Source organism: Lucilia cuprina, chromosome 6 (assembly GCF_022045245.1).
Source record: "Lucilia cuprina isolate Lc7/37 chromosome 6, ASM2204524v1, whole genome shotgun sequence".
In the NCBI taxonomy this organism is placed as follows: domain Eukaryota; kingdom Metazoa; phylum Arthropoda; class Insecta; order Diptera; family Calliphoridae; genus Lucilia; species Lucilia cuprina.
The window spans coordinates 39,513,385-39,526,570 of record NC_060954.1 but is presented as its reverse complement, the minus strand read 5'-3'; the positions used below and the strand labels follow the sequence as shown (position 1 = coordinate 39,526,570).

At 31.0% G+C, this 13,186-nt stretch overlaps 2 protein-coding genes across 3 annotated transcripts; one reads left to right on the top strand and one right to left on the bottom strand.

Moving 5' to 3' along the window:
* Positions 1–190: 190 nt before the first annotated feature.
* Positions 191–11,929, bottom strand: LOC111685413. The gene is made up of 3 exons (XM_023447680.2): positions 11,429–11,929; positions 11,304–11,361; positions 191–732 (listed from the first exon to the last, which is right to left on the bottom strand). The coding sequence occupies exons 1-3, from the start codon at positions 11,798–11,800 to the stop codon at positions 287–289; spliced, it is 876 nt and encodes a 291-aa protein (XP_023303448.2). The 5' UTR covers positions 11,801–11,929; the 3' UTR covers positions 191–286.
* LOC111685412 (aarF domain-containing kinase 1) lies at positions 1,860–7,048 on the top strand. 2 transcript variants are annotated; one of them, XM_023447679.2, is made up of 3 exons: positions 1,860–2,107; positions 5,178–6,431; positions 6,493–7,048. In XM_023447679.2, the coding sequence occupies exons 2-3, from the start codon at positions 5,226–5,228 to the stop codon at positions 6,832–6,834; spliced, it is 1,548 nt and encodes a 515-aa protein (XP_023303447.2). In that variant the 5' UTR covers positions 1,860–2,107; positions 5,178–5,225; the 3' UTR covers positions 6,835–7,048. The 2 variants fall into 2 exon arrangements, with proteins under 2 accessions (XP_023303447.2, XP_046810207.1); XM_046954251.1 differs by lacking the exon at positions 1,860–2,107 and adding an exon at positions 4,659–4,971.
* Positions 11,930–13,186: the final 1,257 nt, after the last annotated feature.

Below are 13,186 nucleotides of genomic sequence, written 5' to 3'. Positions count from 1 at the left end.
GATATATAGATGGATAGATAGATAAATAAATAGATATTCCATTGTGCACTCTATTGTCTCTGGTAGAAGTGGAACCCACAACTTCTTGTCTGCAGCTCTAGAATGTTAAAATTTTTTAAAATAATTCCAACATGATTAATATTTATGTGTATTTTTTAAAAGGTGAAATATAATAAACCTTTTCGTTTTCTTTATTTGTATAAATACATAATTATTTTATTTTAACAACAATTAAGTAGGAATATTTAAAAGAAATATTGCTCAATAAAACCCAAATACAATAAAACTAAACAATATGATCTTTGTTGATTTTCGTTGTGGACATTTCGATTTCAACATGATCATAAGAAGGCGGTGGGGAAGATGTTGAAGCTGAAGCTGCCGCTGCTATTGCTGGTGGATTAGACATCACAATTGTCTCTGTCATTATACTTGAAGTAGAGGGATTATTTAAAGCATAATTACTATTTGATATTTCACTTTCGATGGTTAATGTCGAAATAGCTGTTGAAATAGTGTTCGTTGAGGGATTGGTTGTCATGCCCGATGCTACATCATTTGTAGAATTTTCCCCGGATGGTTCTTGCTGTTTAGCCAATATATAGGATTGAACCACTTCGTTGTAAGCAGGAGGTAAATCAGATTCTTTGGCTCCCGTATTTGGTGTGTTATTATTGTTGTCGTTAGAGTTGTCGCTGGTTGCTATATAAGCATTTTGGGATTGTTGAAGAGCTGAAAAAAACGATAGATTTAGTTATAATGGAGTTTTAGTGGACAGATTTTAATATATTTTTTCAAATAAAATAGACTAGACTATAGACTAGACTATAGACTATAAACTAGACTGTAGACTAGACTGTAGACTAGACTGTATACTAGACTATAGACTAGACTTAAGACTAGACTATAGACTAGACTATAGACTAGACTATAGACTAGACTATAGACTAGACTATAGACTAGACTATAGACTAGACTATAGACTAGACTATAGACTAGACTATAGACTAGACTATAGCCTAGACTATAGACTATACTATAGACTAGGCTGTAGACTAGACTGTATACTAGACTATAGACTAGACTATAGACTATACTTTAGACTAGACTATAGACTAGACTAGAGACTAGACTATAGACTGGACTTTGGACTTAACTATAGCATAAACTATAGACTTGACTATAGTATAGTCAGGACTAATAGACTAGACTATACAATATAATATAGACTAGACAAGAGACAAGACTACTAGAATAGATCTAGACTAGATTATTAACTAGAATAAACTATAGTAGGTGTCCTTCAGAAAATGACTTTAACGTTCAAATCTGTCTAAAATGTTATGTGGATATTCTCATATCTGATCTCATCCTCTATATATTATAACAGTCTTACTTCTTTGCATACATTGAGTTTTTAACAGTTTAAAGATAACGGTTACATCTAATCTATTTACTTTATCATCTCTGTCTTTTCTATCGATAACTTTAATTTTTCCATCTCAAACAACTGTCACAACACATATTGCTTACAATTGGAACCGCTGTCGACAAGCGACGAACGAAAAATAACGTTGTTTTCTCATCACCACAAAACTGCTATCAGCCATGAGCTCGTTTGCTTTCACTCATACAAAAACTCCTACATTTATCAAAGGTATTATGTAAGCTCATTTGTCAGTATTATTTTAATAGACAAAAAAAGAATTTCCCATAATACATATAATTTTTGTCATAAATCTCCACAACAAGAAAATTTCGCCAAGACAGCTGTAACTAGCTAGTCACCTGTGGTTGTGCGGTTGCAATTGGAATCAAGCGGACATTATTGTTTAGTGCGCAAGTTTGTTTCTTCAGTCTCTTATCTGAACTCGTCCGACGCTACACGTTTTTTCGAAGCGGTGTCGGTTTTATTATTTCGTTTTATTTGTAGTTCCCTCAGTAAATTTTTGTTTGTTTTAAAGAATTTCGTAATGTTAAACTATAAGCTGAGAATATGTTAAATTTACAGTAAAAAAAACCAACAAAATTTCTCAATTAAAATTGTTTAAACAAAAAAGGCTGTTAAAAAATTTAAAATTTAAATTTTAAATTAATATTAATCAAGGTAAAATTGTGTCTAGTGTTTGCACAAATTCAATGTTAAATAGTTTATGTAATAATTGTTTGAATTAAAATAAAATGAAATAAAACACGTCATAATAAAAAGCATTAAAAAATCACTCACTATCTGCTAAACTTTGCACTTCGTCATCATTCATTCATTCATTTATTAAATCAATCATGTTTAATATTCATTGATATGTAGGCCGTGTAGTAACGTCATAATAAATATTTAACTAAAGTGAAAGTTAGTGAGGAGGGCTTTTTTTAATACAAATAATAACAAAAAGCAACAACAAATCATTTTGTAAACAATAAATACGGCCAGAAATTCATTTGCAATCTGTTTTAGTTTATGAGCAAACTTATTGAGGAGAAAAAAGAAAAAGAAGAAGCTGCTGTTAGTTTTGTAAACAAAATGTGCAAGTGAGAGAGAAAGAGAGATAATCAGACAGACAACTTGTTGTTATTGTTTAGAAAACATTTTTTGAGCGCAAATTCCAATGAAATTAATCTCATTATCAAGTGTGCGTGCAATTGAAATAACGGTTTATTGTTATGTTAAATAATTTGGCAGTTATTTGCAAAATTGCGATAGATTTTTTTGTTATTTATTTATATTAAGTTGGCAACCGTTAAAATTATGTTGGCAAAGTTATTTTAATTTCAAACTTTTTGATAGAGTTATTTATATGGCAATTACTAAAAATTAATAAACAAATACATACATAATTGTAATAGTGATGAAATATTATGAAATTAAAATTTAAAAAAGAAAATCAAATACTGCGTGAAGATCTAGAAGTTTTTTATTTGTGAAAACTATCATGATGTAATAATATTAGCAGTTAGAAAAAAATGTGTTAATTAAAAACAGGTGTATAGCTACTATTTTTAAGAATTTATAGAACATAAATTAAAAATATGGAGTTCTTTAAAATTAAACATATAATTTACAACTTTACCTAATACTATAAATAACAAAGATATGTAACTACCATAGAATTAGGATTTTGGAATCAGAGCATGCCTTAGGTCTTTAGAGATTTCATCATCAATAGTGATTAAAATCTTATAATTTTAACTTTTCCTAGTAATTATACCAATACGGAGTTAGTCGTAAACCTTAAGAGTCTATGTCACCACTATTGGAAAAAATGTTATACCTTTCTACAGTCCTCAAGTCTTTTAAATACACTAATAGACGGCGAATTACTTCATCGCTCCTCAGAATACAGTTCTGAAATCATTCTATGATCGAACTTAATTAAAAAAAGTGAATATGAAAAATCCTACCCCTGTTCGATAGTTAATAGGTTACAAATACATTTATGCAGTGATATCGACAAACTGAATTACTTAGATCAGTTCCTGGTAAAACGAGCGCTTCATGATTAGATCAATCATGTGCTAAGAGTTAAGTGGATAAACTGTGAGATGTTTGATATAACTAGCAGAAAGTGATTATTTTGCAGTTTTCCACAATTAATGACCTTAACCGGTAAACTAGTTATATTAGCCGTACTAATTCCAAGGAGCAAATATCCAAATCATTAAATCAAGAAAGCCGAGAAGGCCCTAAATAAGGCTTCGCTCTGCCAAGAGTCTTGATTATAAACACAATCTGCTTTTACATAAGAAAGTCGAGATTTAAAGTCTGCTACGCCGACAGTAAGCTAATACTTTAAGGAGCAAGCATTTAAAAGATACATGAAGGCATGGCGAATATTTTGCCAAGAGGCCTAAATGTAAAGCATAAGTGGGACTATATTAAGCTTTAAAAATTGCTCATATCTTTTGCTAAATTGACTAAAACCCATTGCAGGAAACGTTATCAGTGTATGCTGGAAATATTATACAGTTTTACTAGACGTAAAACTGAATTATCGGAAACACCATTCCGGTTGCACTGAGAGTCTTGGGGTCTACATCGAAATACATTAAAGTCAAATATGTGTAATGATGATCTTTGTTAAATCCTCACTTCTTTGGGTCGTCACACTTGGAACTTCTATAAGGGTATTAGCTAGAGTATGCAGATCGGATAATCGATTAATATTTGACGATTAATCGTTCGAATAAATAAAAATGATCTATCTATCTATCTATCTATCTATCTATCTATCTATCTATCTATCTATCTATCTATCTATCTATCTATCTATCTATCTATCTATCTATCTATCTATCTATCTATCTATCTATCTATCTATCTATCTATCTATCTATCTATCTATCTATCTATCTATCTATCTATCTATCTATCTATCTATCTATCTATCTATCTATCTATCTATCTATCTATCTATCTATCTATCTATCGATTGATGATGTTTGTTTCTTTCAAAGCAAAGGTCGATTTTGTAAATGTATTTGTATGTTAATGTTAGATACAATTTTGTACAAATCTTCACACATAAATTATTGGCAAACTTATAAAGATCTTTAATCAATGAATATGATGGTATTAACCGCTTAAATTGTAATTTTTTATAATTTCTTTTGTTTGAAAAAGTTTTGCAAAATTTTGGCAAACTTAATTTCTTTTGTGTTTTACAGCAAAACCCACTGTTAATAAAATGAAACAATAATTGGCATAACGCACAAGCAACATCAATCAAAAGGTTTAAAAGGGGGTTTTTTCCGATAAAAATTATATATTATTAAGACATATGCAAAATTTTTTGTTCAAAAATATGGAAAGTGATTGTTAGATAAGTTTCATAATGAATTTTAAAAGCAAAATAGTTGATTATTATGGGGGGTCATATAGGGGTGAGACAGTGTCTGGAATAGTGATAAAGTAAAGGCAAAGTTCAATAAATAGTCTGCAACAGAAATAAGCAAAGACAACTGTAAGGAATTAAGGTGAGATTAAAGTTGTAGCCCTACAAAATGTTTTATTATAATTTATTTCTTGACAAAAATTATGTTAAAATTTTTCCTTTAGTAAAGTTAACTCCCACCTAAAAACTGTCATTTCTCATTAACCACACATTTTCTATACATTCAAAACACCCTCCAATACCTTTTACAAGTTAACATAAATTTAAATGATTCTTGTTTGTTTTCAGTTTTCCTCGAGACTTCTAACGTGCCATAACTAACACTTTCACGCCACAATGATAAGACGTGTTATTACTTATAGCGTTTTAGGCGCTAGTGCCATTGGAACTGGTTTAAGTTTACACACCAATGATTACGATTTAAATTCATTGGGTATAGTGCGTCTGGGACGTTCGGCCGTGGCTGTGGTAGATGTAGCCTTAACCTATAAACGTGAATTATATTACAAAGAGTGGGATAAGAATTCCCCCGAATATAAACAGGAAAAAAGTCGGGTGCATAAAATAGCCGCCGAAAGACTTTTGCAATTAATTTGTACAAATAAAGGAGTGTATATTAAGGTGGGCCAACATATAGGTGCCTTGGATTATTTACTGCCTAAGGAATTTGTACAAACCATGAAGATTTTGCACTCTAATGCACCACAAAATCCCATCGAAGATTTATATAAAGTTATAAAACATGATTTAAAACGTAATCCCGAGGATATATTTGATAATTTTGAAAGAGAGCCGTTGGGCACTGCCTCTTTGGCTCAAGTTCATAAAGCGACCTTAAAGACCGGTGAAGTAGTGGCGGTTAAGGTGCAACATCCTTATGTTAAGGGCAATTCACGAGTGGATATGAAAACAATGGAATTGGCAGTAAAAGCTTTGGCTTTAATCTTTCCCGATTTCAAAATACAATGGCTGGTGGATGAATCCAAAAAGAATTTACCCATTGAATTGGATTTCCTCAACGAGGGTAAAAATGCTGAAAAAGTACAAAAACAATTTCTTAAATACAATTGGCTTAAAGTGCCCAAAATCTATTGGGACTATTGTTCGCCACGTGTTCTAGTCATGGAATTTCTGGAGGGCGGGCAAGTTACCGATTTAGAATATATACGCAAAAATCACATAGATCCCGTAACAGTTTCCAATAAAATAGGTCAATTGTATTCGGAAATGATCTTCAATACAGGTTTTGTACACAGTGATCCTCATCCGGGTAATATATTGGTGCGTAAAAATAAGCAAAAACAAGTCGAAATTGTATTACTCGATCATGGTTTATATGCCAATTTAACGGATAAATTCCGTTATGATTATTCCAAATTATGGTTGAGTATTTTAAATGTTGATCGTGTGGGTATGCGTAAATATTCTCATAATTTGGGTATTAAAGGAGATTTATATGGACTATTTGCCTGTATGGTTACGGGGCGACCCTGGGAGACTTTAGTACAGGGTGTTAATAAAGTTAAATATACCAAAGAAGAGGTAAGTCTTAACAATATTAAATGTAAATAGAACAAACTAACTCCTCCCTTATCTCTTATAGAAAAACACTCTCCAAAACAATACTTCACTAGTACTACCTCATATTTCCGATGTACTCGAACAAGTCGATCGTCAAATGTTATTGATTTTGAAAACCAACGATTTGATACGTGGCATTGAATCAACATTACGCACACAAAATCGCATGACCGCTTTTTGGGTCATGTCCAAATGTTGCCTACACTCCTCGTTTAGTGAAGAAATGACACAAAGCACAAAGAAATCACAACGTTTGGGCATTTTCTTGCGCGAGAAATGGGAAATTTTCAAATTGAATATTTATTATTTGTATTTGGGTTTAATTAATTTTGGTTTAATCGCTTCGGTCAGAGAATTACTTTGATAATTATTTAAACTTGTAGAATTTTTTTTGGTTGTTTTTTTTTCTATGTTGTGCTAGTTAGTTAATTTATTAAAGAATGCTAAATATTATAAATAATTGTTTTTATATATATTGTAACTATGCAGTTAAAATATTGTCAGGAATTTGCTTAATTTGTAATCTGTTTTTTTTAATATTAGTATTAAATATTTTTAATAAAACACGAAAAAATTAATTAAAAATTGTTATTATTTATAATATCTATCTAATTAAGAGAATTTAAGGGCGGGTTTTTCTGATAAAGATAATCTTCATTCTTAGGTTAAACCTGGTTTTGTGTTTTCCAGTAATCAGTAAAGTTACTGTTTTATCTAAGTTTAACTGAGTGTAATTAAACCCAAATTATAAGTGAGAACACACAATCAACAAAAACAATAAAATAATGAAATCGGAAGAAGAAACACTTAATATTTTAAGTAAATAGTAATTTTCTGATTTCTAAAATTTTACAATTTACAAAAGGGATATTTGCGAAAAACAGCTGTTCATTGTTTATATTTTTGACTGAAAAGTTGGCAATACTAACAAAGTAAACTGATTCTAGATCCATAACTGTAAAAACACAATCGTCGTTTAAAGTCCGCCTAAGGCCGGGTTTCTTAGTCCTCAGTTAAACTAGGCTTAACTTCTGTTCGATTAAACTCAGAACAAATTTAGGTGGACTTTAACCGATGATTGTGTTTTTAAGTTTTAGATTTAAGCTCAGTTAACTTTGTTAGTATTGCCAACTTTTCACTCAAAAACATAAACAAAGAACAGCTGTTTTTTGCAAACAATACTTTTGTAAAATGGATAATTTTTGAAAAATGTTAAATAAACATTTAAAACAATAATTAATAAAGCAAAACAAATCAGAAAATTGAAATTTACTTAAAATATTAAGTTTTTGTTCTTCCGAAATCATTGTTTTATTGTTTTTGTTAATTGTGTTTTCTCACTTATAACTTGAGTTTAATTGTGCAATTACACTTAGTTAAACTAAGATAATAAGTAACTTTACTGATAACTGAAAAACACGAAACATATATTAAACTAGGTTTAAACAAAGAATGTAGATTATCTTTATCAGAAAAACTCGCCCTAAAAACACAATCATCGTTTAAATTCCGCCTAAATTTGTTCCGAGTTTAATCTAACAGTAAGTTAAACCTAGTTAAACTGAGTAGTAAGAAACCCGCATTTAAAGTGTTCATTTTTCGAAATTTAAAACTAAGATTTAAGATCAATATTAAAAAAATTCGCAGAAATGTTTGTTTAAGTACCTAAAGGTCTCCTCGAATTACCGAGTGACTTCAATGAAGAACTCCTTGTACATGATTGTGCTGAGGCACGGATCGAGATGGAGGGAGAGAAATCAAAAATGTTCGATATAAATATACACTCTAATTCTGCGTTTCGATTATGTTTACACACTCAGTTATGCAACGATCGAAAACAGGTATTCAACTAAAAAACTGAATCCTAAGAAAAAGAAGAAGCAATTCAATTTCGTTTAAATTCTTTACTAATGTATGTATTCTTCGTAACGATCCCCAGCTAGCATTTTTTGAAATTTTTGATCACATCGAGTCATTTATGACACTTCTGCATGATAATAACAATGTGCTTTATGTAAGTACCTGAAGGCCTAATCCCACACTGGTTTCCTCGAATAACCGAGTTACTTCAATGAAGAACTCCTTGAACATGATTGTGCTGAGGCACGGACCCAGTGAAATCAAAAATGTTCGATATAAATATACACCCATATTCTGCATTTCAATTACGTTTACACACTCAGTTACGCAACGATCGAAAACAGGTATTTCAGACAAAAAAGAAAATCGTAAGAAAAAGAAGAAGCAATGCAATTTCATTTAAATGCTTTATTAATGTGTATATTCTGCTTTAAGATCTCCAGCTAGTATTTTTTGATCACATTCGAGTCATTTATGACTGTTTTGACTCAAAATGAGTCAAAACAGACTCAGTTTAATGATTGATCATCCAACAATCTTCCAAATGATAGCTTGGTCGTACCTACGTTTTTGTAAATTGTTGTTTATGTGACGGAGAGTCGTATCGTTTATGTGGCGGAGAGTCGTATCGCAGAATAGGGGCGATAAAAATGAGGAAAAGAAAATAACTAGAAAATGTGAAATTATAAGCAGCATGACACCAAACCCAGTGCATACCCCAATAAGGAGGAGGCAATTGCCAGTTGGATTAATAGAGAGGGGTCTCCACAAACCTCCAACAAAGCACTTGCTGTAACATTAATCTCAAACATTACATCCGAATTGAACCAAAGGAAATCCTGCTGTCATTAACTGCTGATGAAGCACCCACATCCTAAAATGATGAAATTAGGCATATTTCATAACAACTTAAAGTACGCGCAATCAGATAATAGGGCTTTGTGGATTCGGCAACATTACCTAGAGACATATTTGTTAGGACGAAATATACCTAACAAATATGATATGACAAAAGATGTAGAAAGAAAGTCAATCGAATTCAATAGGTGTGGAGTATCCCAACTCCCTGAGTAGCGTGTCGAAATTTATATCCTATTGAGAAGAAAACAGCACCTTGAATTTCCTCTTTTCAAAAAGCCATACTTGTCTCCCGCCGTGCCAAGACTCTATACAGAAATTTCATCAATTTTGATCATTCTAATCTCAGTAACTAACAACTGTCAACATATACCCGAGTCCTACTACGAAGTTGATTTGACACGTCACCGGAGATTAAATTCAGACATAAATATGTAGCATATGCATAAAACCGTTCTAAAACCGAAATACTCTTCCCTTCTCTTTTTTGGTTTTAAGCCAAAGCCACCATGTGGATCCCGAAAGAATCTTAACCAATTACCAGCCAAGACAAGTCCAATTACTACCACCTAAGTACTAGATTCTGTGGTTCTCCTATTCGATCCTAGGCTAAATCATTCCAAGGACCAGGAAAGCATTTGAGAACACTAGCTTTAGCTTTTCACTTTCGGCCAAAGCAGACACATTCTACTAGCAAGTCTGAATCACGCACTCTTTGCAAACAGTTAGTGTTTTAAATATTGAAACAATTGTACCGAAAGGGATTATTGATTTTGATAGGACCAAATATAATTTGCTCATATGACACAATGTATTAGTTCCACAAATAGTTCAAGATACACGACTTTAGTAAGCAATCGTTCTACTTTGTGTCGAGGCTAATGATTTTTGTTCGAAATTGTCCCTTAAGAACCAAATCGTATTAATTCAACACTCTATATTTTATTTTACTTTTTAATTAATAAATTTTCGTTCGGATTTGTCAGAACAGTTATGGAACTACTTAGGTCTTTTATTAGTGATTTTTGTTTAAAAATTCTTAAAATTACTCATTTATATATAGAAATCTAACTAACAATGACTTCATTCCGAAAAAGCGCTGTTTTTCATATTTATACAATAAGAAGTAGGAAAGTATAGTCGGGCATGGCCCACCATATAATATCCTACACCATGAGTATATTTTTAACATTTTTATTTTTTATAAAGAAAAAGAATAAAAAGTTGAATATTGCCATAAATCCAAAATATTTAAGCAATTTATTGATAAAAAAAACTAAAATTTCTAAATGAGGCTTTATATAGGTCAAATATGGGCCGATCCTCGGTAAATTTGGGAAAAGGATATATTTTTAAATAACAGTTAGTTTTGTAGAGTTTTATTGCGATACAAATGGTTACAAGTCAATATTAGACGTTTAAGACATTTTTTGAAGAGAGGTTTGTATGGGGGCTAGGGTCAAATAAGGGCCGATCCTTACGAAAATCTGCAGTGTCATTTATACTTATATAAAATTTATTTGTGCCAATTTTTAGAAGATAGTGGAATATTTGACGTAATTATGGCATAAAAAGTTCAAATCGGGAGGTACGGTTGTATGGGTGAAATAATGTGAAATAATGTACCGATTTCAACCATTTTGTCCCTGTGCCAAAAAAATATGCTTGGGTCAAATTTCATAAAATTATCTTGAAAATTGCGGCCTGTACCTTGCGCACAAGGTTTACATGGACAGCCAGCCAGCCGGACAGACGGACGGACATGTCTTAATCGACTCAAAAAATGATTCTGATTCGATTGGTATACTTAAAGGTGGGTATTGGACCAATATTTTTGTATGTTACAAACATCAGCACAAACGTATAATACCCTCCCCACTATAGTGGTGTAGGGTATAAAAAAGAATTTATAAATTACTCATTTATATATAGAAATCTAACTAACAATGACTTCATTCCGAAAAAGTGCCGTTTTTCATATTTATACAACAAACATATAAATAATAACTCCACTTTCAATCGGAATGGTATTCTGTGACAGGGTCCAATATATTGTTTCTCTTACAAGTGGTGCAATTTAAAAAAATATATATTTTAATAAAAAAAAAACTTTACCTCTTCTACGTTGAGCAGCCGCGCGACGTTCCAGTTCCTTACGTCGTGATATACCGATCTTGAAAAAGTTGTTATTAAATGGTTTTAAAAAACAATTTACAATTTTTTCTTTTAGAAATAAATACCTTAATGCAAATAATCGCCACAACTAATAGCAAAAGTAACAAGACATAATAAGCATATGAATACGTATAGGAATATGTAATCAATGGTGGATCGATGGTAACATAGTTAGGATAACAATCAGGACAATAAGGTGTATACGGAGTATAGACCGGAGGATTGTATATTGTGTTATTCCAATACCAGGGTAAATTGCCACTACTGCTGCTAGAGTTTATATTTGGAAGCACAGATGAGTTGTTTATAGGAAACCATGTTGAATTTAAAAGAGGTGTTGAGTAAGTGGTATTTAAATTTAAACCGGTTTCCGTTTGATTTATTAGAGTTGCCATAGTAGAATTTACGGTAACATTTAAAGGATTTGTATTAGACATATTTTTATTACGTCTCCTTTACCACGAAATACACACGCTTTTGTTATGAAATTATAATTGCAACTAATTTACAAAACTAATTTTGTTTAGGACTTTTGGTAATTATTTGTCTTTATTCTTCGATAAAATGAAATCACACAAATGGTAAAGTACACAAAAGTTAATACTTCGATTTATTGTTATCTTTTTCATTTGCTACTGTTTTGTATTTGTGCAAAATAATATATCTTTTTTATTGTTTCTTTTTTTTACAAATTATTTTCTTTTTCCGATAAACAATGATAATTTTTAAACGATATCGTTGTGTTTTTTTACACACATATAGATTTGATTTAATAAATGACCTATTGATAAGATAACGGAAAATCTATGTTTGGAATAATTATCTATAGTTACAAATAGACACATATTTGTATCTCTAATTGGAGTAGACGTTTGGAAATATTGGAAGTGTTATTCATTTTAGCTAATTTTTTTAATTGTTTTTCTAATTTAATTATAACCATCACTACTAACTTTTAAATTTTGTTCTATACATTTTGAAAGATTTGTTTGTCTCAACTTTATTTTATCTCACGTGAATGAATTTTTTATTTTTTTTTATTAAATAATTGATTTTTTATTTGTGATGCATGATTGAATACTAATAATTTATCTTACCTGCTTGTTGTTGTTCAAGAATTTTTATTTGCCGCGATAATATGAAATTATGCCAACATATAATTATTATCTAAAAGAATAAAGAAAAAATATAAAATAAATCTCCTGAATAAAATCAAAACTTTTACGAAGCAATATATTACTTTAAGACCTCAACAAAGGCACAGTTAACAACCATTATATTAGTCTATAATTTATCCATAGATAGGTTGATAGATAGATAGATAGATAGATAGATAGATAGATAGATAGATAGATAGATAGATAGATAGGTAGATAGATAGATAGAGAGATAGATAGATAGATAGATAGATAGATAGATAGATAGATAGATAGATAGATAGATAGATAGATAGATAGATAGATAGATAGATAGATAAATAGATAGATAGATAGATAGATTCATAAATAGATTTCATAACAATTTAAAGTCCGCGAAATCTGATCATAGGGCTTTGTTTATTCGGTAACATTACCCATCCCAACTCCCTGAGTAGCATGTCGAAATTTATATCCTATTGAGATGACAACAGCACATTGAATTTTCCCTATTCAAAAAGTCATTACGAAGTTGATTTGACACGTCATACGATGATATATGTTGAGATGGCACATGGATCCCCAAAGAATCTTAACCAATGACCAGCCAAGACAAGTCCAATTACTAGCCCCTAAGTAATAGATTGTGTGGTTCTACTATTCGATCCTAGGCTAAATCATTCCAAG

What these genes read in the sequence shown, in the direction of transcription:
- LOC111685412 (XM_023447679.2), top strand. Translation starts at nt 5,226, where the DNA reads ATGATAAGACGTGTTATTACTTATAGCGTTTTAGGCGCTAGTGCCATT. An exon ending in TTAAATATACCAAAGAAGAG is followed by an intron (nt 6,432 to 6,492) that starts GTAAGTCTTAAC and finishes TATCTCTTATAG; the next exon opens with AAAAACACTCTCCAAAACAA.
- LOC111685413 (XM_023447680.2), bottom strand. Translation starts at nt 11,800, where the DNA reads ATGTCTAATACAAATCCTTTAAATGTTACCGTAAATTCTACTATGGCA. An exon ending in TGGCGATTATTTGCATTAAG is followed by an intron (nt 11,362 to 11,428) that starts GTATTTATTTCT and finishes AACTTTTTCAAG; the next exon opens with ATCGGTATATCACGACGTAA. An exon ending in GGCTGCTCAACGTAGAAGAG is followed by an intron (nt 733 to 11,303) that starts GTAAAGTTTTTT and finishes CGTTTTTTTCAG; the next exon opens with CTCTTCAACAATCCCAAAAT.